At 34.5% G+C, this 24,800-nt stretch overlaps 1 protein-coding gene across 1 annotated transcript in view; it reads right to left on the bottom strand.

Moving 5' to 3' along the window:
- Positions 1 to 18,546, bottom strand: part of LOC120631488 (B-cell lymphoma/leukemia 11A) — a 58,288-nt gene extending 39,742 nt beyond the window's left edge. The window contains exon 1 of the mRNA XM_039901098.1: positions 18,226 to 18,546. Within this exon, the coding sequence (XP_039757032.1) occupies positions 18,226 to 18,262 (37 nt within the window). The 5' untranslated portion in view covers positions 18,263 to 18,546. The remainder of the gene's footprint in view (positions 1 to 18,225) is intronic.
- Positions 18,547 to 24,800: the final 6,254 nt, after the last annotated feature.

Genomic DNA, 24,800 nt, shown 5'->3' with positions numbered 1-24,800 from the left:
TTGAAATTCAATTTCCTTTTTACACGCTGTAATTCCCAGGCCCGCCTAATGACCGGTAATGCGGAAGGACCGTGTCATAATCGGCATACCTTATCTTAGCAAAAAATTCCACATGCTCAAATTCTGGTCAAGGAATCCATTATGGCCACTATTGTTGAATGTATAAAGGGTTGGATGTCATCTAATGGAACAAAAAATTGGAGACAGCGTGAGAGAAAAGCGAGAGGACACTCGGCAAACTTTTTTTAGATGAAATATTGGAAATACATATTGCAATTGGTAACAAAATTCTAAATTGCGATCTTACTAACATGTGAGTAATCATTTAGATGACCTCTAAGAGTACATGTACCTCTAAGAGTAAATCTAAATATTTAAACCTAAAAATAATAGTATTTCATCGGTATATAAACCTTCTTTTACTTTTAGAGATTTTTTTTTTTAATTGTAAACTTTTCATTATTTTTATTGTAGTGGATTTTGAACATGCGTTCATTCTTCGTTTGTTTGTAGATATTACAAACATGCGTATTATAAAAGGAAGATAAAAATATTACAGAAATTTTATCCAATCTTCAACTGTTTTTTTTTTGTTTTAATACATAATGCAAAAGAATGACACAAGACATGGTCGCTCAATCATCAAATTAAAGTTTCGATTGCACAGAAATATTAATTAGAATGATATAAATTATAAACCTACTTCTAAATACCTACCTTGATCAAACCCAAATACGTTTTCTATGATCTTTAAAATTGGACATACAATAGTAAAAACACAATTAAGTCGTTATCTATTTGGATATTACGAGTTTATTTGTCGTTTATAATATGATTGTAAGTAGACCTTGAACGTAATATGTTATCATCAGCATCAAGCTGAACATAGGCCTTCTCTCTCTCTCTCATATAAAAGAGAGGGATTAGACAGTCCACACAGCTACATTGCAGGCTGACTTCATTAAATTGTTTTTATTACACCGTACTGGGACCGCAGATTTAACTTTATACGAGGCACGGTGTTGGTTAAAGTGTAAACTTCATCGAGCTATGGTCATAGAAATTGACAGCTACAAGTGATGAAATGTAATAGCACTCTAATAAGCACCTACTAACAATAGATCAATGCATCGCACAGACCCGCCAACGCAGACTAGTTGTCACCGTTGCATTTCCGGCCTCACGATTCCAAAGTATAAGGTCGTATCTGCATACAACGCTGGGAGCTTTCCCATACCGGGCACTTCGTGACCGCTCGCCTTGTTAAAGATGACCTGCCTCGAGATTATGCACTTACATCCGTTTGAATGATGACTGTTTAATTGAGGTCATGTGAACTGTGTACGCTTACCGTAAACAAAGCGTGATTTTTTGCAATCCTCCATAAATGTTGAAGCGTAGAGAGCTGATTAATTGCCCCTTTATGATACCAACATTCTTTTTACTTTTTCTTATGTATCCGTTACTATCCAGTTTAACTGCAAAATTTACATTATACAAGTAGGAGATTGTAACAGACACAACATTGTAGAGAAATATCAATTAAAGTAACATTTGATTAAGTAAAAATCAACTCTAAAGGCCACTATAGGTACATACATAGTTAAGTTTCCACAAGTGTTTTGAAGTCGTTTGGGCATAAAGCAACGTTAGCAGAGTTATCTCTACTTCAATAGATGTTTGCAGAAGCTATTTTTTTTATACTTCGAGGCATGGGAGGTCTGTTTCAAAAAATATTGATTTTCCTAACTACGGTTTTTGTTAACAGTTCTGGCAATGCTCTGATATTGTTGCTTTGATTTAAAGTATATACAGTTCTAGGCACATTTTCCTCTTTCATAAGAACCTAGGCCCGCTACGCTACTTTAAAGTAGGTTGGCGGGCTAAAGATTATAAAAAATGTTTAACCAGAGCACTTAAAAGCCGTTCAGATTCATCAAAAATTCGTGCAAAAGTTATACTCATCATCATCATCGCTGCCAGTTCTCCGTTAAATTTTACACCCCGTATGTATGTATCCATAAAAAAAAGTACGAATTTAATATTTTCCTGCTTTTTTTTAAGTTCAGTAATAATTCATCACTTTCATTTTATTATTGAAGAGTAACCTCACGTTCGCTGACATATTTAGGTGAGGTTACTCTTTAAGTTAAGAGTTTAAGAAATTAAACAAAAGTATCAATAACAAACAATGAGTACTTCAAATATAATGCAGCGACCACATCACAAAACCTTTATGGTCCCAGAAATAAGGCTCACGTACATTTCACATGGTATGTGGTGAAGTGATGGTCTATAGCAATCGCGATAAATTTCCCGACGGCCGCAAAGATGTTTCTTCCTATCATCAGATAACCGCCGAGTGACCTGAGCGCCTCGCTCCATTGTCTGCAGCGGTCAAAACGGCCCAGTTGGAATGATTACATTTGGATTGAGAATAACATTTCCCTGCACATATCCATACATATTAAGCATAAGTTACCTTATTTAACCCTTAACTCCTTCTCATTGTGGGAAGAGATCCGTGCCTTGTAGTGGGCCGGTAACGGGTTGTTATGATGTTGATGACGAACCTTATTATTTTTTTTTATTGCCCATATTATTATTTTTTATTGCGCTAACCCGTTAGAGGTATGGCAGTTATATTAAACCGATACCCCTAATCAGTTTTTTAACGTCATCGTACCGGAGCGCTAAATCGCTAGCCACTAGAAGAAAGTGTGTAAGAAAGTATCCCAAGTATCCATTTAATATTTTTTTTCTCGAAAATAACTACAAAATTTAATTGTATAAATTCGGTTTGGGGTTAATTTTATATATCGCAAATTTTTTTTCCAGCTGAAACGCTCTGTGTCTTCCTATGATCGGATTTCGTGTTTGCAGCAGTCAAAACGCCCCAGATGAAACGATTACATTAAAATTATTAGATTCCTGTGCACAAATCCAATTTAATTTCATATTTTAAGATCATTTGTACCTACCATATTTTTCCAAATAAAATCGATTGATTTATTGATTGAATATACTAATCTAATCTACTTAATAATTGAACTAATTTTTACTCCTAAAATTACTACTACTATTTGGAAGCATCCGTTTCCGCTTTCATCTCTCACAAGATAGAAAAATGAATGTTAAAATGTAAAATTTAAATTGTTGACCGTGGAAAAGAGCAACTGCTGAATTTCTTTCCAGCTTCTTTTCGGTAGAAACTGCCTTCCGAACCGGTGGTAGAGTCACTACAGATAGACTTGACGTTTCAAAAGTGCTTATATTATGCATACTTGAAATTAATTAGTTTTGAATTTGAATTTGTAACATTTGTTTGATGTTTAAACAAAAAAAACAACATTTATTTTAATTAAAAAATCATTATAAGTAATAATGTTTTCCAATGGTACATTTTCTAAATAGTTGCATAACAAGTTATACAATACCAGCAAAAACATCAACTTATCGTGCTTCATTATAAATCCGTGTGCATGCATGACCAATATTAAGCTTATTGAATCCCACTAAATAACGTATTTAGCTAAAGCAAAAGGGCGAGCTATTATAAATCTAGTCGAACGCCTACAAACAGACACAATGCAACGCACATAACACAATATAAATCATAAATGAAACGAGTATCTTATGATTTTTAACACCCACTCCGATCTGTTTATAGGAAACAATGAGCCCTTCAAAGGCAGTACTTTGGCATATTATTTCCAGTATTTAACTGTCTCATGTTGGTCTAACTACGTAGTTTGTATATTGGACAACAGATCGCGAGGTGCTGGGTTCGATTACCGAGCCACTAGTAATGAGTAGGCCTCTAGTTTAAAAAAAAAAAATTTCATTTGGATTGAGAATCGCATCGCTCACTCAAGGAGGAGTGAGACAGATGTCGAACGCAGAGGCCGACTGTGCCTCTTTGTCGCTCATTCCGCGCTCTCGCTTGCACTTCAAGCCTTGAATGGAACGCCTCAGAGCGAGGTAACGCCGCACACGTCATGTTTTTTCGTGCGTGCAGCCGGCCCCATAGAATTATAAGACGTTGCCACGTCAATAATTGATGAAACAAGCGCTTATAAACAGAGCAACACTTCCCTGGGCATGCTAAAAACACGCCCTGCAACGTGCCACTCTGTGTCGATCATCCTGAGGTGTAGGTGCTATCCTCAGGTGCCTATAATCACACCGGCAAATATACTCTTCAGGAGCACAGCATTGCTGCTTGGAGGCAGAAGTAATCATGGCAGTAGTCGTTCCTCGGACGTGCTCTCAAACGACAAAAAGCTGTAGGTACTACTATTAAAGCTTAGCAATTTGTAGTCATATTAATTATAAAAACTAACACATAATAGCAATTCAACAAAATATATTGTCTTAAATGATTACAGTGAAAAAGTTAAAGTCAAGTTTAGTTAAAGTTTTTTTGCTTAATAAAGACTGAATTCTTCAAATCTTATTAGGCTGTGTATTTAAAACAAAAAGTTACGACCTTTAAAGTCGGCCCTAGTGGCGAACTGGATTAAATATAGGAAAAAAAACACGTAACTGGTCGTAATTCAATACAACACTGGTCTCTATTAAAAGCCGCGTTTGTCCGTTTTGACGTGTAGGAAAAAAATCGAAGTTCAGCCGAACCAAAGGCATTGGACAATGGTCACGGGATCTCGGCACACAGGTTGGAAGAATGGTGTATAAAAGGTTCAGGTAGAATATGATACACTGCAATCTTCGTGTCAATCAAGGACTTTTTGTTAGGAATGAGGTACGTTGTGAAAAAATCATGCTACCCGGACGTACTGGATTCAAAGAAAGTTGTTTAGACTACAGCATCTCTATTTTATGGTAAGCGTTAGCGTTTACGAAGAAGAAGCATTTAAAAAACAGGGAAAAGATAAGAAATTACAAATGTTTATGTAAATCATTCTAATGTAGTATCTTCTTATGAAAAAGGTGTTTACGAAAAATAAATAACGACTCAATGTCGTGTAATGTTTAAAGTTTTTTCAATACATTATATCCAATATAGTAAACGATCAATAAAAGATAGGACAGTTTGTTGGAATCTCCTAAAATAGAATAAAATACAATCAACAATAAAAGAAAGTGACACTCGTAAACCCTTTCAGTATGAATCGATGAAAGGATTCCTTATAAATGATCGACAATAGTTATTTTGCCTATCTCTATGGAAGCATACCCCATTCGTCTATTGTATATCGATATTATCGATATTGGACCATGTGGGTGCGAAGTCTGTTTTGTTGAAAAAAATCCCTTTAACCAATTGTTTGTCAAAGGCTCGAATAATTTTTTGTCGACGTGTTTATCGAAGGTTGACCATGGGAAAATATTGGAGTCTCAGGTGCCTCTATCGAGACCGGAGACTATTGTCAACCTGTAATGCGCGATCTTTTTGATAAAATCTTTGCAGCTTTTGTTTGGTCATCGTTTTTATGCTATTTTAAATATTCATCATTTCAATATCGATATTATTTATTAAAAAACCTTGCAACTTAACCATGTTCAAAAGTTATTTTTAAGCCTTTTTTTATAAATAACTAGCTGTTACCCGCAACTTTGTCTGCGTTTGATTTTGTTTTTTGATGTGGCATTAAATTTAATTGTTGATCTAAAAAAAAATAAAGTATTCTATATCGCTAAGCCTTAAATGAGTGGTTTGCTCCTGCCCGCTGAGGAGCTCTATCATCTATCTCCAACCACAGTTTGGGCAAAATTAAACACATATTATCCTCTATAGTACAAAATAATTATTTAAATCGGTTATAATTTGTGGGAGTTATGGTGTAAAATCGTCAAACACTTTCGGGATACACAATGTCGGGATAAAAAATATCCTATATTACTTCTAATACTTCCAAGAATATGTGTACAAAGTTTCATGAGGATCGGTTAAGTAGTTTCTGCGTGAAAGCGTAACAAACAAACTTACATTGACATTTATAATATTAGTAATTAGTAAAGATAAAGATGACTGGCAAGAATTTCTGTTTTTGCTGTATTGGATCCATTTATTTTTTCAAACTTAACCACTACTATTTGATAAAACTTTAAATCCCGTTTTTCTTACAATTCACACTCTCTGCTTCATGGCCTATATGGAAATCATATTTATCCTCGTAATTAATTGCCCTGCTAGAACCACAATCTATATTAACCGTAAAATAGCCAGCCACCTACCAAACTTTAAATCGCTGAGCGTTGAACCGACGACACTAACAAATTGGTATCAAAGCCTGACAAAGATGGACTCTTGAGAAACTGTCCACCCACTCGCCGTCTATTGATCACGGCTCACAATAAATTAATTCTTGTTATGAACATTTTTTATCCCCATTGTGTTTTAGCGGTGTATTTATTTTACTAGCTCGTAATATGGTCCGAGAGCTAGGGTCTTATTCGTTATCGCTTTAAAAGCAATACAATTAGCTGAAAGAAAGGAACGATACCAAGCTACAACAGGTTCCAAACAATATTTTGGAAGAAGAAAATCACACCTATGTACCATCGAACTGCAAGGCATCGTAAGAATCTGCTCCGTTACATAGTTGATGTACAAAGCGATTTACTTCCTCGCACCGCAAAGATCTTTAATGACTTTCCGGCTTCTGTCTTCCCTGATAACTATAATATGGCCTTCAAATCAAGAGTGAATGAGCATCTCCTAGGCAAGCGCACTCCATCTAAGGCCACATCATCCCTCATTTTGGTAGGTTTGATTGCGGTCAAGAGATTAAAAAAGTAAATTCGGCTAGGAAATTTATACAAGAGGTATTATTTTTGGCAACTTTCTTTAGATATGCAGATTTTTGACGGCTGAATTTGCCTGCCAGTTGTTTGCAGCTTATATCATATTTGAGCATCTGCTTCCTTAAAACAGTCCACCAGCTCTCTAGCTAATAGTGCCTAATGGGCGGTCATTGGTCAAAGGGAATTTAGTTCACAATGAAGATTGAATTGAATTTCTTTGTAAGCAGATTCTTCTTTATAGTTTCTTGTTTTATTTTACGTCTTATTACTAGAGGGTCTTTGAATAACGTCTTAAGTAATGTGGCACAAAAAGTAAGCACCAATTTTTAACGGATTTCATTGACGGAAGATTTTATTAGTGTTCTATGTTTTTCTATTTAAAAAGATAGCTACAGCGGTTTGTACTGATTAGCTATAGCGTTTTTGGTAATTACTAGTTACTATTAAGATTCGAACGTTAGAGTAAAAACTATAAAAACTTTATCAGTGTTGGTTGGCCAGGTGTAAAATATAATACTCTAAATACCATTTGGTTTCCAGCCAAATGGTATTTAGAGTATTATATTTGCTTTTGGGTTTATAAGAATGAAGACCAATATATATTTTTCAAATGCAAAAGTGTAATCCTATTTACAATTGAATAGCCCAAACCGTAATTGTTATTGTAAATACAGATTACTGCTAACCGATAAGTAGTATTTAACACGTAATAATTATCTGTGAATCTTTCTTTTAAAGATTATGTTCACTTCAACACCTTGACTATGACAACAACAATGTTTGGCCACTGTTTCCATTGTTTGTAATGCGACTTGTATTGTTGGATGAAAAAAATCCTATTGTCCGACCTTTCTCACAGAAAGGATTGTTTGCCCTGCATCTTCAAAAAGAAAGCCCGATGTTGTCCGTGATACAATTCAAGTCCTGCACTTATTTTAAAACCGTACGATTTTTTAAACTCTTTTTCAGTATATTCACGTCTACCACTAGCATGTATCTAATCGAAAGAAATAATGATCCAAAAGAAAAAGCAAATCATAGCTATATTTAGTTTAGACGCATTAATCCGCATGCTATCAAGTTTTTTGTAAAAGCTGTTAATTATTTTAACTCGCTAATCTTGCTTAATTCTTTCACATTTGTTTCGATGTTTTTTTTATTTTTCTTGTATTAAGAATATCCTATTACGTATCCCTAGAATGGAATTTATATTATTGCCAAATTTTTACGAAATCTGTTAAATGGTTACAGGAGTTACTTTAAATTTTTTAATATTAGTATGGATTTAAGAGGCAATGAAGCCCGAATCACTTTATAAGTTTAGATTTGAGAATAATTTTGCCTGAATAAGAAAGATCAGTTGTCAGACAAACAAGAAAAGCATTACTATGCTAAATACAGAGTATGTTTTTTATCTAAATCGATCTTAATCAACGCTCAATTAATTAGTTAGTCTATGTTTAGTTATAACCTGGTAAAGCATAGCTTGGAGAAGGAAGGCTGAAGATCATGTTCAGACGTAATTAAAAAACATGTTTCTCTTGTGAATTTATAAAGTAAGTTTCTTTTAATCGATAATTTATAACAGTTAAATTAGTTTCCTAAATAAAATTTTGTGAAGACTAAAACCTAAAGTAACGAAGCTCAAACTTTTTGTCAATCTTAACATTTTATGAATGAAGTTTCTCTTCATACCGCCAACGTTGCATCTTTTAATAGGAGGGGGACTAATAAATCCAATTTAAATATGGACCTGGACCTCCTTTGATATAACATATGTAAATCCATACGTTATCTTAAGAATCGCAAAAACGGGAGCCGATCGCTTGCGGACATCTAATAAGGCAAAAAGCGACGCGGACCCCGGTCCAGTCTACATCTACATTTTAAAGAGATGTTGTCGGTTAGTCTGTTTGTAGAGTGGTCAGGAACTAAATATCAGCGGATTTTAAAACATGCCCACTAATTATTTATTTAGCTATGTGAGCTAAATAAAATAAGGGATTAAATATCTTATAAAATTAGGTAGGTAAAAATATACATGCAGCTCTCAAACGCTTTTTTCTCTTATTATTTACACTTGAAGTCTTTGTTAGTAAACGCATACCTTAGTTAAAAATCTCTGCACACGCCGCTGGATTAAATTAAGTTAGTATATAAATTGTTAGAGGGCAGGATGAAATTATCAAATTGCTAAATAAGTGAGCTAACTCATTTGGCATAAGTAAGCTCACTCATTTGATATAAGTAAACTCACTCTTTTGACATGAGTGCCAATCTAAACTGACCAATTTGTTCAAAAACGCAGCTGCACTCCTCTCTACGCACTCGGTATCGGTTAAAGGTGTCTTCTACCAATGATATAAACACAGGACTTCTCCTTATAGCACATCCGATTAAGCCTGTATGATTCCTTTGCTGGACATAGAATTTTTTAAGAGGACGGAATCATCTCTCGCAATCCTCTGCCTTCGTCATAAAGCCACTTTCTGCTTTTTTCTTGATGACATAGGTCAGTAGTGTTAAAAGACATCCTACACTGCGTTTACCCTTACGCACTTTCGCCTTCAGAGATTGTCTACTCGACTATATCGACCAGTGTGACTTTAGCTAAAATTCTCAACATAATTAATAGATTAGGATGTTAAGAGAATAGATACGCGTGCACTTCAATAAACTGACTACTAGTATTTTATGAGTAATAACACTCGTTTTGTATTTCGCCGTAGTCGGTTAGAACACCGGTCCAGTTGGAAATAATTCAGGACGCCAGACGGGTGGTCGCAGTCTGTACTCATTATTCTAAATGCTAAATTAACTTCATTCCCATAATTTAAATATACTTGTGTGCTGAATAAATTATCTGGTCTTGGACGCATCATTCGGTACTTGCATTGTTTTATTGTTCCATATCTGTTAATAAAAAACGAAACCGTTATGGAATCACTTACCTGTCAGTTCGTCAGTCACTGAAAATCTACTGAATAGAAATGTAAGTAGGTAAATAAATGTAAATAAATAAAAAAATTGTAAGTGGAAATGGGTTGATATAATGAATCTAACAGTGTAAGGAAAAGTAAAATTTTGTATAGCACCCAACAGAAACGACTTTTTGAGGACCTCCCAGGCTCAGTGGTCTTATAATATGAGACAGGGTTCCGGGTTTTATCCCCAGAGATATTGTAATATATAATTTCCGTATTTTCTCCGGTCATATCTGGTCGCAGGCTTCGGCCGTGGCTAGTTATAACCCTAACGACAAAGTGATTAAGTGCACGATCACTTACCATCATGTGAGTTTCCAATCGGTTTCTACCCGACGTCGTATTGGAAAACTATAACGCTTCGTAGCACGTTTTTCTTTGTAGAGTGGAACTAAGTTAAGTTGAAGCCCTGATAAATTACCAAATTTACCCTTCCCGGAATCTAACCCGGTACTTCCCGCTATTTAGACCGCAACGTTCGCCACCCGCTTAGTAGCTTTAAATCCTAAAACATTACTTTCTTCCTAAATCTCTTTCTCCTATAGAGAGAATCCTGTGCCCATATATAGCTTAAGGATGACGGATGATTAAGGGTAACCCAATTTGTTAATTTAGCTGATACCTAGCTGAAAACAAATAATAAAGACAATTAGTGCTATAAAATTGTATAATTCATAATTCAATGGCACGCAACTATGGTAAGTAAAGAACTTGACCAACCTTTTGTAATTGTCATTATTTACTAATAATTAGCTGGGTGTTGGCGAAACAAAATTATCAGGAATTTACGTAATTTACTGCGAGCAAAACAATCATTTTCATTATAATTTTGACGTCCATTCGATTGCAGGTTCTTAATCGATGAGCAACCGTGGGAATGATAACTTTTAAGTGAATGCAAAGACAAACTGGAAAATGTCTGGGTGTTTATCTGTATATTATAAGTATTTATGTGTATTATATTCATAAAATCAGCTATCTTAGTACCCATAACACAAGCTACGCTTACTTTTGCATCTAGCCTTTAACTTTCTCCAAAGCTCTGATAGGACGTTTAAAAGCTCTGATAGGACGTTAAACTAACAACCACTAAGATCTGATCAAGGAAACATTTTCCCAGAAGACCATAAAATTCAAAACTAGCATTTATGATATCCTGGGAAGATACTGTGATTATTTTTTAAGAGTAAATCCTAGAAATATTGATCTGAATATAATAGAGTAATAATTTTGTTTACGCTTACTTTGGGGCTAGATAGCGATGTGTGCATTGTCGTAGTATATTTATTTATAAAAATATAACATACCTCGTAATCCCTAAAATAAGGAATACAATTTTGAAACAAGAGCCTCAACTCTAATAAAAATAATATTGTTTTAAACCTTCATAGTAAGTTTCCAGTGGACTTTGAACGTTCCCAGTTAAATTGACATCTCCATACAAAGTTTGCAATGAGTGTACTGTCAAGTACATTCTGTATCAAGAAAAAACACAGTTGCTACACTGAAGGCTTAATAGTCCCAAACGAAGGTGGCTGAGATCTCTCTGTAAGGATCATCTCACTTTCAACCCCAGTTTTAATAAATGACAGCGTCTTGTGACATATGCAGCACAAGTCAGGACAAATGAAGACAGGCACCTTTGTGCAAGACATGCTATTCGTTTTTCTTTTTAGTTTCCCTAATCCTAAGGCTATCTGGCAGAGATCGTTACATATCGATAAGGCCGCCTTTTGTATCCTATTACGTACATGAAGTGCCTGAACTTGATTTGGTGTCCTAATAAAGAGTATAAATAAATAAATAAAACTATAAAATAAATAAAATAGGCACTGGGAATAACCTAACCTAATGTAATAGGTAATATGTTCAGGGTTGCTACCTCGTTACCACAAAAATATATAGATATTCCGATTTCATGATCTCATTAAATTAGAAAACTGTTATTAAATAAGAAAATTGTAAATCAGTTATGCTAAAAGGCGTTGCCATACAATCTCATGTGGAAGTCAATAAGAATCTTGCGAGTTGTAGTTATATCAAGATAAACTAACTTTAAATACAATATCCTACCTAATAAAGTTGTAAGCCCATGGGAAACTGAAATTAGCTCAAAGTATCAAGAGCATTGTTGCGGCTATAATTCCCGCAGAAGGATCAAGATTGAGTGTTCCGCTTGTGAATACGATGCTTCGATATTCACTTAATGAAGACATATTGAATCGCTAAGCGAAAGACAAGATATAGGCAATGTTTTAAATTGACGTGCGGCCCTTTTATGCACCATCCGCTCATTTCCGAACGAAAAATAAACAAATGTAAAACAACTGATGGAAACAAATGAATTAGAAATAGGATGAATGATACAGTTAAGTGCATCGAAACGTTTAAAAACAGGATTTTTGCTTTTATTCCTACAATAAAACAAAGATGATATGGTTAAAATAATATATGTCGAGTCTTAATATTTATAAAAATTAGTAGTGTTGGTGTAGCAATTTTGTTAGACTTATGAAAAAATCTTACTACCTCACTAAGCTCGATCTCTACTTTACAGATAGAAGACTTATTATGACTTGCTATAGCCGTTATAGGGAAATAATTATTTTTGTGTTAATCAGGCAATTTTTTTTTTATTTAAGAGTAGGTATCTATTGTAGCAATTAAAATTTGCAAACATCTAACAAAACCCCTGTCAATTAAACAAAAATAAACCCTATACGAGTCGTCGTTCAACCCGTATAACAAAAAACAAATCGGTGCACGAGCTAATATTTTATTAAGGGAGTGAGTGGAAAACGGTGGGAAAGTTAACTTGGATTTTTAAAACTTTTCACAACTTCCCCCGGCCGTCTAGCCTCGCACCTGATAAAGTAATTTGACGATTCCCCAATTCACACTTTTGAGGAGGGTTTTAAAACCAAAAAGGTTCCGCTCTCGGACAGTTTCTGTTCAGTAATTGAGACCGCGTTCAGAACTTTTTTGTCAGCTTTAATTTTTAATCTGTGACCGTTGTTACCTACTCTGCACTTTTGTTGAACCTGTCACATTAAATGACTCACAACTGGCTTAGTAGATACATTCTAAATTCTTAAGCGAGTGTTTGAAAATGTTGTTACGAGAAAATTGAAAATTCGTAAAACGTTCGTTCGACTCTAGTTTCTACATTCCTGCGTATAGTTTTAAAATCAAAAACAACTTCTAATATAAATAACTACTCTTGAAAAAAAATATTAAGTTTTTAATATTGTCGCCTCGTACCGAAGTTCGAACACACACGTACATTTTTTTGCACCGGGGGGGTTACCATTGTTATGTATAACAAAAAACCGAGTACCTCAGGCCTCTTTCGTTCAGAATAAGAACAAACGTGTCATCGACGAAATGACGCGTGTCGACCAATCGGGCGCGAAGGCAGCAGCCGTCGATGACGTCACGCGGCCACCGACCAATCAGATCGGGCTGTCGCCTCCGGTCAACTTGCGCTAATTGCCTATGTGTGCGATAACACTAGGCGTAAGGAGAATCGGTGCGTTGAAGTGCGCGTACGCATGTGTTTAATGATTGCCTACTTCCATACAATTTTACCAGCGAAGCTTTTTGAGATTTTACGGAGGAAGTTTAATTTAAGTTTTTTTTTTAATTTAGTTATATATCTAAATTGCTGTTAAGCTCAATTCACTCAGTTTTGCTAAGAATAAGATTTGTTTAAGTTTTGTTTAATGAAGTTTGTAACAAATTTTACGCAAACATCAAAAGGGTATCTTGTAGTTTGGTACGAATGTACTATACAAATAAAGAAAGTTTTGACTTTCACTTTTAATTTCGATTTGTAGCTTGAGTTCCAAGCTATAGCTATGGCTAGCTGGAATTTATGATTTAACTCTACAGCTAGATCTAAGATGAATTACTTAGTGGCTTCTAAGTTAAAAATAACACAAAAATTTAAAAAAATGCAGTAATGGTTTCACATACGAAGCGGCATGTCTTTCTGGCCATTGTTATCTGAAGTTCCCACTGGTCAAGTGCTACTTTAATTTAATTACGCATTTTATTCTAATGACCGTCCAAACATTTCCCATGCATTACTTTAGTTGTTAGAGAGAGTGGCCATACGTTATATTAATTGCAACTACCAGTCGGCTGCGCAAAATTTCTGTTTGTATTTCTTGTTTAAAGCGGTGAAAACTTAGAATTTAGAATCGATTCAGTTACAAAGTATTTGAGCCCAGAGATTTAAAATGCAACTATTTGGCTATATCTTAACCTCGATCCTCTATAATCATTTGTTTAAATTAGAACTGTTGAGTATTTACCAGTAACAGATTTGAGTAATAAACGTGAATTCAAAGATAAATGAGTTTACTATGTTTAATTATAGTTATAATTAGACGTTATAGAGTGCCTGTATTTTACTTTGTTGATATTGCAAACAGTAAGAATATTAACATGGAGTAATAAAATAATTATATTGTTATTTAATCAATGTATCAAAGAATATGGTAACTATAGAACTATAGAACCTCTCAAAGACTGGGTAATACACAGATAATATATGGGTACTTGGAGCTTTTCTAAGAGACTAAAATAGAAATAAGGAGACTAGTAGGAGAAAAACTACCGGCATATAGTCGTAAAACTAGAGAGGCCATACGCGGGCTACATATATATCTACTTAAGGAGTGGTTGGCGTTAAGTTTCGGAAAATTCGGCGTAGTATACCCCTTAAAAGTTGAGAAGTCCATTACCGGTCCACTACAGGGCACTCCCGAAATGCGATAGGGGTTAAGGCCGTGGCTGTCCACGCTGTCCCACTGCGGATTGGTGGGCTCCAGCTTTGAGAACATTATGGAGAACTCTCGAGCATGCAGGTTTTGCTCACGATGTTTTTCCTTGACCGTTTAAGCAAGTGATATTTCAATTGCTTAAAACGCATATAGCTGAGAAAATTTAGTGGTGCGTGCTGAGATTCGAACCCGGCCCTCCGAAAGTGAAGTCTTAGTTCTACCCACTGAGCTATCACCGCTTCATTTAGATTCCTAATATAAACTTTCCTAATTTACTTAGTTTTATCACTACTTTTATATAGAGTATCTATGCTTATCATTTTGGTTTCCTTAAATATGTTTCGATAGTTTTACCATTAGCTATGTACTTAGTATCCTAGTATAGTATATAATATTGTAAAGCCGTGGCTGAAAGGTGCCCGCATCAGTAGTCCTTTTTTTAAAGGTTTTGTAGTATCTTTTAGTTTTCCTATGTACCTCGTTGATCGACAGGTTTGTTCGTAATAATTGGGTTCAATTCCTGAGTCGGTCGAAAACGGTGAAGTTTCGGGTTTTCCAGTCAAGAATTTCTCAGTACCAGCCGCGCGCCTCGGAGAAAACGCTAAACCGTCGGTCCCAGTTATTTTTACTAAGTAATCCTTAAACCGCATTGAAGCAGCGTTGTGGTTCCAAACTCTAAGCATCTAATAGACTAAAGATGATCCTTAAGCTTGACTAATATTCAAGTAACTTCTCAAGTTAAGTTTTAAAGTGCATTTGAAGTCAAATGGTGACGTTCGAGAAAATACCGATACGATTAATGACAGATGTTGTTACAATTTTCACTTCGTACTTATAACCTAACTAGCTGTTGCCCGCGACTTCGTCTGCGTTTGATTTTGTTTTTTGATGTGGCATTAAATTTAGTTGTAGTTCTAAAAAATTTTATATCGCTAAGCCTTAAATGTTCTGCCTCTATCTCCAACCACATTCATCAGATCTACACAAAGTGTGGGCATATTATAACCTCTATAGTACAAAAATAATTATTTACATCGGTTATAATTTGTTTGAGTTATGGTTTAAAATCGTCAAACACTTTCATCTCCCAAAGGAAACGAGCTTAATGTCGGGATAAAAAATATCCTATATTACTTCTAACACTTCCAAAAATATATGTACTGACATTGACATTTATAATATTAAGTAGGGATAGGGATAGGGATTGGTTATGCGTGTCTCTACTTCATTTCACTCCACTCATCTTCACTGCAGTTAAAACGATCCACGAGCTAAAGGTAGTCACGGCAATTAAATAACGGTTATAGTTTGAAAGGTATACAGCTTTGGCTAAGGTATACAGTTAATATTATTTTCTAAATCAATTTGCGTTTCTAGTTGAATATAAAATTGAGGTGCCACAAGTGTTGGCGGATCAGAATACAGTCACCACCCCTCATCTCCCCACGGCTGTCGCTCGAGGGAACAGAAGAACGGACAGCAGCGCTCTCTGTGCTACTACTACAATCTACTCCGATCACCATCCCATCTGCCTAGCGTGGTGATTATTGTCAAACCGTTCCATTAAAAGATGCAATTAGTCTAGCAGTGGGCTTCGCTAAGGCTTCTGATGATATACCTACACATTATCCGTACAGAGAGAATAATTTTGGGACGCCCGAACAGAATTGCTCAGTTCTTTCCACCATAATTATTTACTAAAACCAAATCAAATCACCGTAAACTATTCCGCTAATTAATTAACATTTTCAAGTAAGTTTTATACCAAAATGACTCGACTATGTCCTTAAAACTTATCATGTTTGTTTTAAAAAAATACGAAATTTTTTTCGTCTATAATTTTACTGTTATCATGATTATTGATGCAATCAGTATAGTTTTTATATGTGACATAAATGGTTAAAAAATCATAAATTAGAAAAATTCACTACCATCATCACACAATATACTCCATATTGAATGTCAATATAAATTGCAAATGTTGGTATTTTAATTTGATTTGTTATTTATTTCACAGAACCTACCTACTAATTTGAAACAAGACTATCAACGTATATTATTACTTTATAACAATACAGTAACATTTGTTGTCAAAATAGTAACCTTTATTTAATAGTAATGTGTTTTGTAATAAGTAGTAAATGAAAAAAAAAAAACACTCGAACTTAGTTTCAAAAAATGATTTCTAAATGTGCTTTATTACACAAAATAAAACTTACAAGTTTTTTATTGTTGTAGTTTGTAAAGGAATGCCTGATACATATTTTTTTAAAACCCTCCCCTTTTCGGACCGTGGATGACCAGCCTAGGATAAATATTGACACACGGACGCTATGGTACTGCTAGGGTTTTCAACTCATCTAAGAAGTATTTACCATAATTTTTGAATTACATAAGTATATTAATTTTGGTATGACATCATTCTTATAACATGATAGTATAACAAATAAAAGCCCTTAGTCTGTATTGGAATATGAGTAAAATACAGGCCAATTTCGTTTTGTAGAGTGAGAATCTTTATTTGTTTTAGCAAGTCGATTCTAAAGGTACCAACATTATTATTTAAACAATAAATAAAATTTATATTAAGACAAATATCAAGAAAACGATATAGATCTATCTTATACTTAAGATAGCAAATGTTTATTAAGTATTTACCTTTTGTGTAAAATTACGAGAAAAAGCAGAGTACTTAGAGTAAATTTTTGCTTTCTTTAATTCGTTTCATCGATTCATTCTCCATTTATTGTAAAAAAAATACTTTTTGCAAACTTACATGTAACAGAGAGTAGGAGTAAAACTATATAATAAACTTAAAACATAATAATTGAAAAAATAAAAAACCGCCAAATTTTTAAACTTAATTAGGAACCGTTTCTTCATTTATCTAACGATAAAACAATCAGCTCTAGTCAAATAATAAATGCAGTTAACAAACATTTAAGGTTTTCTTTAAAATCTTGAAAGTTTCCTTTTTAATGTTTGTGTAAAAGAAAAAATGGTAACCCTAAGCTTAGCTATTAAGTAGTTCGTCGCGTTGAATAGCGTCTCGCAGATGGAAGTGTGGGTGCATGTTTGAAATGGTGATGTATTTCCGTGGAAATCAAAACATTTTCCACAATTTTCCGAAAAGCATTTTTTTGCAAACTAACCATTTTCTATGACTAAAGAAATTATAGTCGTGTTTCAGAATTTAACTTAAGTTGTGCATACAGTTTTCCGGATTAAAAATCTCGCTAAGTATTCAATGATTGATTTAAATAATTAATGATTGTCATCAAATCTTTTAAATCGCAATCAAATTGTTTGTTTTTACATTTAAGATTAGCTTTGTAAAAAATAATATGCATGATGTTTATAGTTTTATAAATAAATGTAGAGTTAGAAAAATAAAACAAAGTTTTATTTTCAACATATTTTCCGATAAAAACTTTAAATAAACAATATAAGTTTATAGGTGTTTAAATTGTATTCATTCGGTTTTACTCAAGATTTAAATCTTAAAAATTTAAATAATGAATAAGTATAATGAATAGATTTACGTACAGCTACTAAACAATATTTACTTATTATGTTCCCGAAACACGATGAAGTAACATTTTTGTTAGCTACTGTAGTTTTCTACTTAGGAAATTAATTCTAGGATAAGTAAAAATAGTTATCGACTGATATTTTTCTTTTCTTACCTTGCGCGATGCGTACAGCTGGCATCTTTATTCTCATCTTGATTTGGTCACCTATTTTTAGATCTTCAACAACTTCTTTATCCTAAGAAAATCTTTATCTTAATATCTTGTTATCAGCGTGTTAGCACTTCACATGTGCCGCCGTCGGTCCGGCGACTTATCGTCCCACTCTCAAAGCGTTTTTGATAATAAAGGTCGAGGTGTCACACTAATCCTCTACAAAAGTCCGACGGATAACACGTAAACAGATTACTCCAGTAATTTTCTCAATTTCTTCATCACGATTATTTGGAAAACTCAGTGCTTCTACTTCTTACTTTTTTCTTTTCATGATGCGACGGTTAATTTCACAATTTTCAATATTTATTCTTCAGTTTTGACCGGTCATAAGTCTTATCAACACTCGTATAACGTCCCAGCGTCCTATCTAATCTATCAGCACTGTAGGATCTGCTTCAAGGAATGTTATTTTAGCACTTTTAATTTAATTCAGGTAGGTAATTTTCACGTATCTGTAAATTTTTTCACCACTGTCTCTACCAGAGTAAATTATGTTAAAACTGTCCCAAAGATTGTCCAAAATGCTTTTATGAATTGTAATAAAATTTGCAATACGAAAACAAAACCATATAATTTTATTTAAATGTAGACTATTGTTGTTTGTGATTATCGTAGCGCAGCACGTCGCGTGCGGAGCGGTACGAGGCAGGTGCACAGCCGGCCACCCGCTCTCGCCCGATGTCCGAGAACGTCTGTCCTGTGTCCCTTTGCGCGAGGGCTCGACGGCCTCGTGTCCACGACTCGCGCCGTCTCGCTCAACCGGCCGACAACGGCGCGTGCGAGTCCGTACCAAGTAGCCAGGGGTTACTCGCGGTCGCCAACGCCTCGGCTGCTTGAGAGAGACGCCAACGCGCGCTCCTCAGCCTCACAGCGTGGGAGTGAAAGGGATAGTCATAAATCACAAGTGCCGTGCGTCGGTGTGCGTGCGCGGGTGGGGCGAAGATGCAGCGCGTACAAAAGAAAAGGGATAATATTTGCTTGCATATTTCATGACTCGATTAGGAGATGGAATTTTTAATTGAATGGACCGTGTCGCACGGTCAGTCTACGCTTATAAACGTTTTTTTATGAAGGATAAGTTTTAAAACAACTGTGAATACTTTCAGCTGAAATAAACATAACTCGGTCTCTACGATACTTTGACCTAGAGTCAAAAGAAACATTGACCTTCTTAATTTTCAAGAAATTTCTATTTTTTTTATGAATTAAGAAAAAAGTTAAACTAGTTTTTTTTTTGTAGATTAAATTATTATTAGCAAAATATGACAAATGCTAAGGCGTCTTGACCACATTTTTTTTTCGGAGTGCTCGCACGTAGCATAATGCTACGATGGCTACGGCTGAGTATAAAGTTTGTTTAGCATTCGATAGCTAGAAATAATACGATATATACAATAATAGGGTATTGAGTATATATTATTGTATCAACAATTATCATGTTGTTTTGCATTGGAGTTTGTTGGTAGTAGAACGCATTCTTATTGCAGTTATGTTCTATCCTCATTTAATAATGAATCGTTACTTGCGTTTTAAGGCGTAAATTAAATAATTAATTAAAAAGCAAAATTTACATCACAAAAAACCCAAACGAAAAGTTTTTGCAGAAATACAACAGCATAAATAGTTCGCTAAAAGCAACACGTAGTTAAGATTCACTCTCACTCAACTTCCCAGCGCATTTTTTACCGCGTTATTTTACTTAAGACGAGGAACTTATCTCGGTCCTTGACTTTAATAAGTTTTATGACAGTCTGGCGCGAACTGCGGACGAAAAAGAACTTTTTCATAATTGTTTCCGAACTCACTTCGCCGCTTTAAAACGTTCGATTATTGAAATTTAAAAAAGTTTTCATGTCTGGTCTGTCTTGTATTTAATTGTTTATTGATTTTAGAATCGTTTTGTTTTGTTGCGAGAAGATTTTATTATTATTTCTTAACTATTTATTTAAAAATGAATTAGAATTATTTAATTGTTGGTTTTCTTTTATAGCCGCGATAAATTAATAAAAATGTATTAATTAATGTAATGAAATGATTGGTAGGGGAAAAGCTGTGTTTTTTAAATGAATATTTATTCTTTTTTAATGATTAATTATACAGTAAGATATATATTTGAGATAAAAATAATATAATCCACGAGGTAAATCAATAAAGGGATTTTAAGTTATTTTTTTACTATACTGTCGTATTATTAAAATACAGAACTAACGGAATTTAATACTATTTCTACAATAATATTTTTTGCATTAATTTTGATTATTTGACTGTATAAATAAATTTCTATGCGAAATATAAGTAGATTTGATTTTATGTGATATCTCAATTTACGTCATGTTAAGCTTTTACAAATAGAAAATAAAAATAAGAACATAAGTTTTTAAAGTTTCGACACACTATTTTAGAGTAGGCTGGACAAAAATAACTGGACAATAAAACCTTACTCGGACATCGAGTGAAATCATTCCATCCTTGTCTAAAGGTTCCACGGTTTAAGTGAAAATAGAGATGGATAGGGGTGTCCGTTTTCTCTAGTGGAAAGCTTTGGATGATGAGCGATGTATGTTCATCTCGTTCATATGTACGTATGTGTGGAGGACGCGAGAGGGATGGTTTGTTACGTGTGGATTTTCACGTGTGTTTCGGGATGCTACTCAACGCTAGACGGCGTGGAAAGCGGGGGCGAGTAGCGAACCATCCCCGAGGTTCATTACTTGGTCGGGCACTTTACTAAGAGTCAGTCTTTGGATGAAATCGACACTGATGCATACTATAAAAAAAGCGTATGTTTTTCTGAGTATTGTTTGTCCTTACATATATTATTATAAATACGATAGTGTGTTTGTATGTTTGGTTGTTTGTCCTTCCTTCAAGCCTTAATATGCAGCTACAAATTAACTTTATATTTAGCATAGATCTAGTTGAAAGGACAAACAGTCACTTAGGCTACTTTATATCCCAGTAAAAAAAATGGTTCCCACGGAATTTATTAAAAACCCCCACCGACCTCACTAGGGACAATTTGGGAATTTATAATTTTGAAATTATCTCTGGTTTAGTCTGGTGGGAGGCTTTGGCCTTGACTAGTTAACACCCTACCGATTAAGACCTGCCGCTAAACGATGTAGTGTTCCGGTGCGATGTCGCGTAGAAACCTATAAGGGGTATGACTTCCGTACTCCCTAAAAGGTTAGCCCGCTATCATCTTAGACTGCATCTTCACTTACCACTAGGTGAGATTGCAGTCAAGGGCTAACTTGTAGTGGAATAAAAGAAAACCATAATAAACAAAGACGAAGAACGAGATCAACTGCTGGTTTCTTACCTATATTCGACTCAACCACTCGCTAAATTTTTCATCCTGGAGATCGTATCGTACCATATCGATCGAGATCGTATTGCAGAAATTAAAAGTTTTACAAAAACAGAGTTCGTCGAACTTCTTATTTAAATATTATATTTCTGTCAGTAATCAGTGTGTCAGTGAGTGTGTGAGTCAGAATGTAACCAAGTGTTGCTATTCGCTTTAATAAATTTAATAAGGTTTAGTTTTTAAGGGTAAAACGAGAGCATAGCCGCAGTTTCAGCTTGTATATTATAAATCCAAAAGTATGTCTGTGTGCCAGTTTGTTTTATATATATATAGTTGGCATATTAGAGATCGGCATAGGTTTTTTAAAGCGGAAAACTATCTTGTATCTAACCCTTTAATGGGGTGCCCATATATAGACATTAGCGGGTAAAATTAGCTCAGCTGCCTATGCAGTCAGAAAAATTAGACAGTTTACAGACGGTTTTATGTCCTACGGGATCAGCTGATATAGATACGATGAATGAATGAATGAATGAATACACTTTTATTGTACACCACAGAGAAAATTTACAGAGATAGAAATACAACAGCACAATAAGGTAGAACGTAGGTACAATTTGGCAGTCGATATTTATAAAACAAAAAAGAGAATCAAACAATATACAGGCTAAGATCTTGCGAATTCCTTCGTGAAAAATTTAAAGAAATAGTATACAATGTGTAAACGAATCAACAAATAATGGTGAAGGATGAATAAGTATATTTCATAAGAAATCACCCTGTAAATATTAAATCAAAAGAAGTATTTATTTTACCGTCCAAACGAATTCAATACATTCTAAGTGTTTACTTATAAAGTAGTATAACCCTATTAAAGATAAAAGACCGATGCGCCCGCTTACGTACTCGTAATTAAGGGAGACACATAATTTAAATTTTTCATCTATACTAATATTATAAAGAAGAAAGATTTGATTGTTAGTTTGTTTGCATCGAATAGGCTTCAAAACTACTGAACCGATTTGAAAAATTCTTTCACTGTTGGAAAGCTACACTATTCCCGGGTGACATAGGCTATATCATATTTTCAAAAAAAATCGGGATCCTTGATAAAACTCCGATAATGTTATATAAAGCTGTATTCTGATTCTTTTCAGTAAAAACTTTGGCAATGGTTTACTCTAAATCTATTAGGTTTCGGTTTCACAGATTCCCAAGTTTTAGAGACTGTACATTATGTTTTTCTAAAGCCTGTGATGTATTATTTCGGTTTTTATTTACACGTTGTATGTAATACTAGCTGTTGCCCGGGACTTCGTCTGGGTTTGATTTTGTTTTTTGATGTGGCATTCAATTTAGTTGTGGTTCTAAAAAAATTCAAAGTTCAGTATCGCCTTATATGAGGGGTTTGCTTCTGTCCGCTGAGGAGTTCTGTCCTCTATCTCCAACCACATTATCTCTATAGTACAAAAATAATTATTTAAATCGGTTATAATTTGCCGGAATTAGATATCCCCTCTCCCAAAGGAATCGAGCCTAATGTCGGGATAAAAAGTATCCTATATTACTTCTAACACCTCCAATAAAGTACAATGTTTCATGAGGATCGGTTAAGTAGTTTTTGCGTGAAAGCGTAACAAACAAACTTACATTGACATCTATAATATTAGTAGAGAAGTAGGGATATAATATTTGTAGAACAAAACATTAGTCTTTATAAAAAAAAAGTGAATAAAAATTATAAACTTACTAGAAAAGGACATCAATTGGTGATATCTTCATATCGCCTTAGAAAACCTTTGTGGGGCTAACGATATGCTCTTCGAGAGATAAAAGGTTAATTTCAGATTTTTACTTCAAAGTTTCTGATTTCGTGCGAGTGAGAAACATGTTGCGCAGTTATAATTGTAGAGGCCTTCGGATATTTCATGTTTTTTGTCCCGCGACAGATGTGGGACAGGATATAGAAAATTGCTCGATCTGATACACGAAACTTTGTCGCCGAGAAAGTATCGGGTTTAGTTTAGGATGTAAAGTGATTTCTGTCATTTTTTATGGGAAAATAAGATTTTTTATGATCTGCAAGTCCAGAATACTAATCGAGATAACGGGCGTAGTGGTTGGACATAACCAATTAAGTTAGACCGCCGATTGGCGCAGTGGGCAGCGACCCTGCTTTCTGAGTCTGTGTGATGACAGTGTATAGTCAGTACATATTTGAAAATTTAATGTACGTTCATAAAAACATTTCTAAATTTAAGAAAAAATGTGACTGCAATAATTTAAACATTAGAAGTAAGAATAAACTTACAGTGCAATATACTAGGTTACATAAAATTCATAATTCGTTTAAAGGAAATTGCATACGATTCTACAATAAACTACCAATTGTCATCTTGGAGATGTCTCTTAAAAAGTTCAAAGTTTGTATTAAACGTAAGCTTATAGAAAAGTCTTATTATAGTATAAAGGACTACGTAAACGATAAAAAAGCTTGGGTGTAAATTATTGCTCTAACCAGGTTGCTCTTCTAATAATTTTAAATGACATTGTGAGATGGTGATAACAAAAAAAAAAAAACACCCGGCTAAGTTTGTTGTGGGCTTCTTCTTAGACCAGGACGCGTTTGGAACCCTCGTAGCTTTAGTTTTAAGTTTACGAATGTGGTTATCGCCATCATCTCACTACCGTGTGGTTCTTATGTACGCATCAAAAGTGCCACCTGTGGGCCTACTTGAATAAAGATATTTTTGAAAAAAAAAAAGAACATGAACGTGACTGTGTGTTTATATGTAAATTATAAGTATTTATGTATATTATTCATAAAAATATTCATCAGTTATCTTAGTACCCATAACACAAGCTACGCTTACTTTGGGATTAGATGGCGGTGTGTGTGTTGTCGTAAAAAATTCCAAATCCAGAAAAAAATAATTATAAGCAAATTTTTACATTGTCAGGTGAATAGTAATTACGCTATCAATGAAAACACCGCAAAGTGATTTAGCGTCCCGGTACGATGCCGCGTAGAATCCGATTAGGGATATTACCATCAATCTATATTTATAAAAGAGAATGTGTGTGGGTATGTTCCGTATAGGCTCCGAAACCGAATTCAACGAAACTTTCAGGGAATCTCCGGATTAACCTGGCGAGTAATCCTTTAAAGTTTGGTGACGATCGGAGCACTCCTATTTTTTAACTA

The sequence above is a fragment of the Pararge aegeria genome, chromosome 18, assembly GCF_905163445.1.
Source record: "Pararge aegeria chromosome 18, ilParAegt1.1, whole genome shotgun sequence".
NCBI classification, from domain to species: Eukaryota; Metazoa; Arthropoda; class Insecta; order Lepidoptera; family Nymphalidae; genus Pararge; species Pararge aegeria.
The sequence above is the reverse complement of the archived record's forward strand: the minus strand, read 5'-3'. Positions and strand labels throughout refer to the sequence as shown.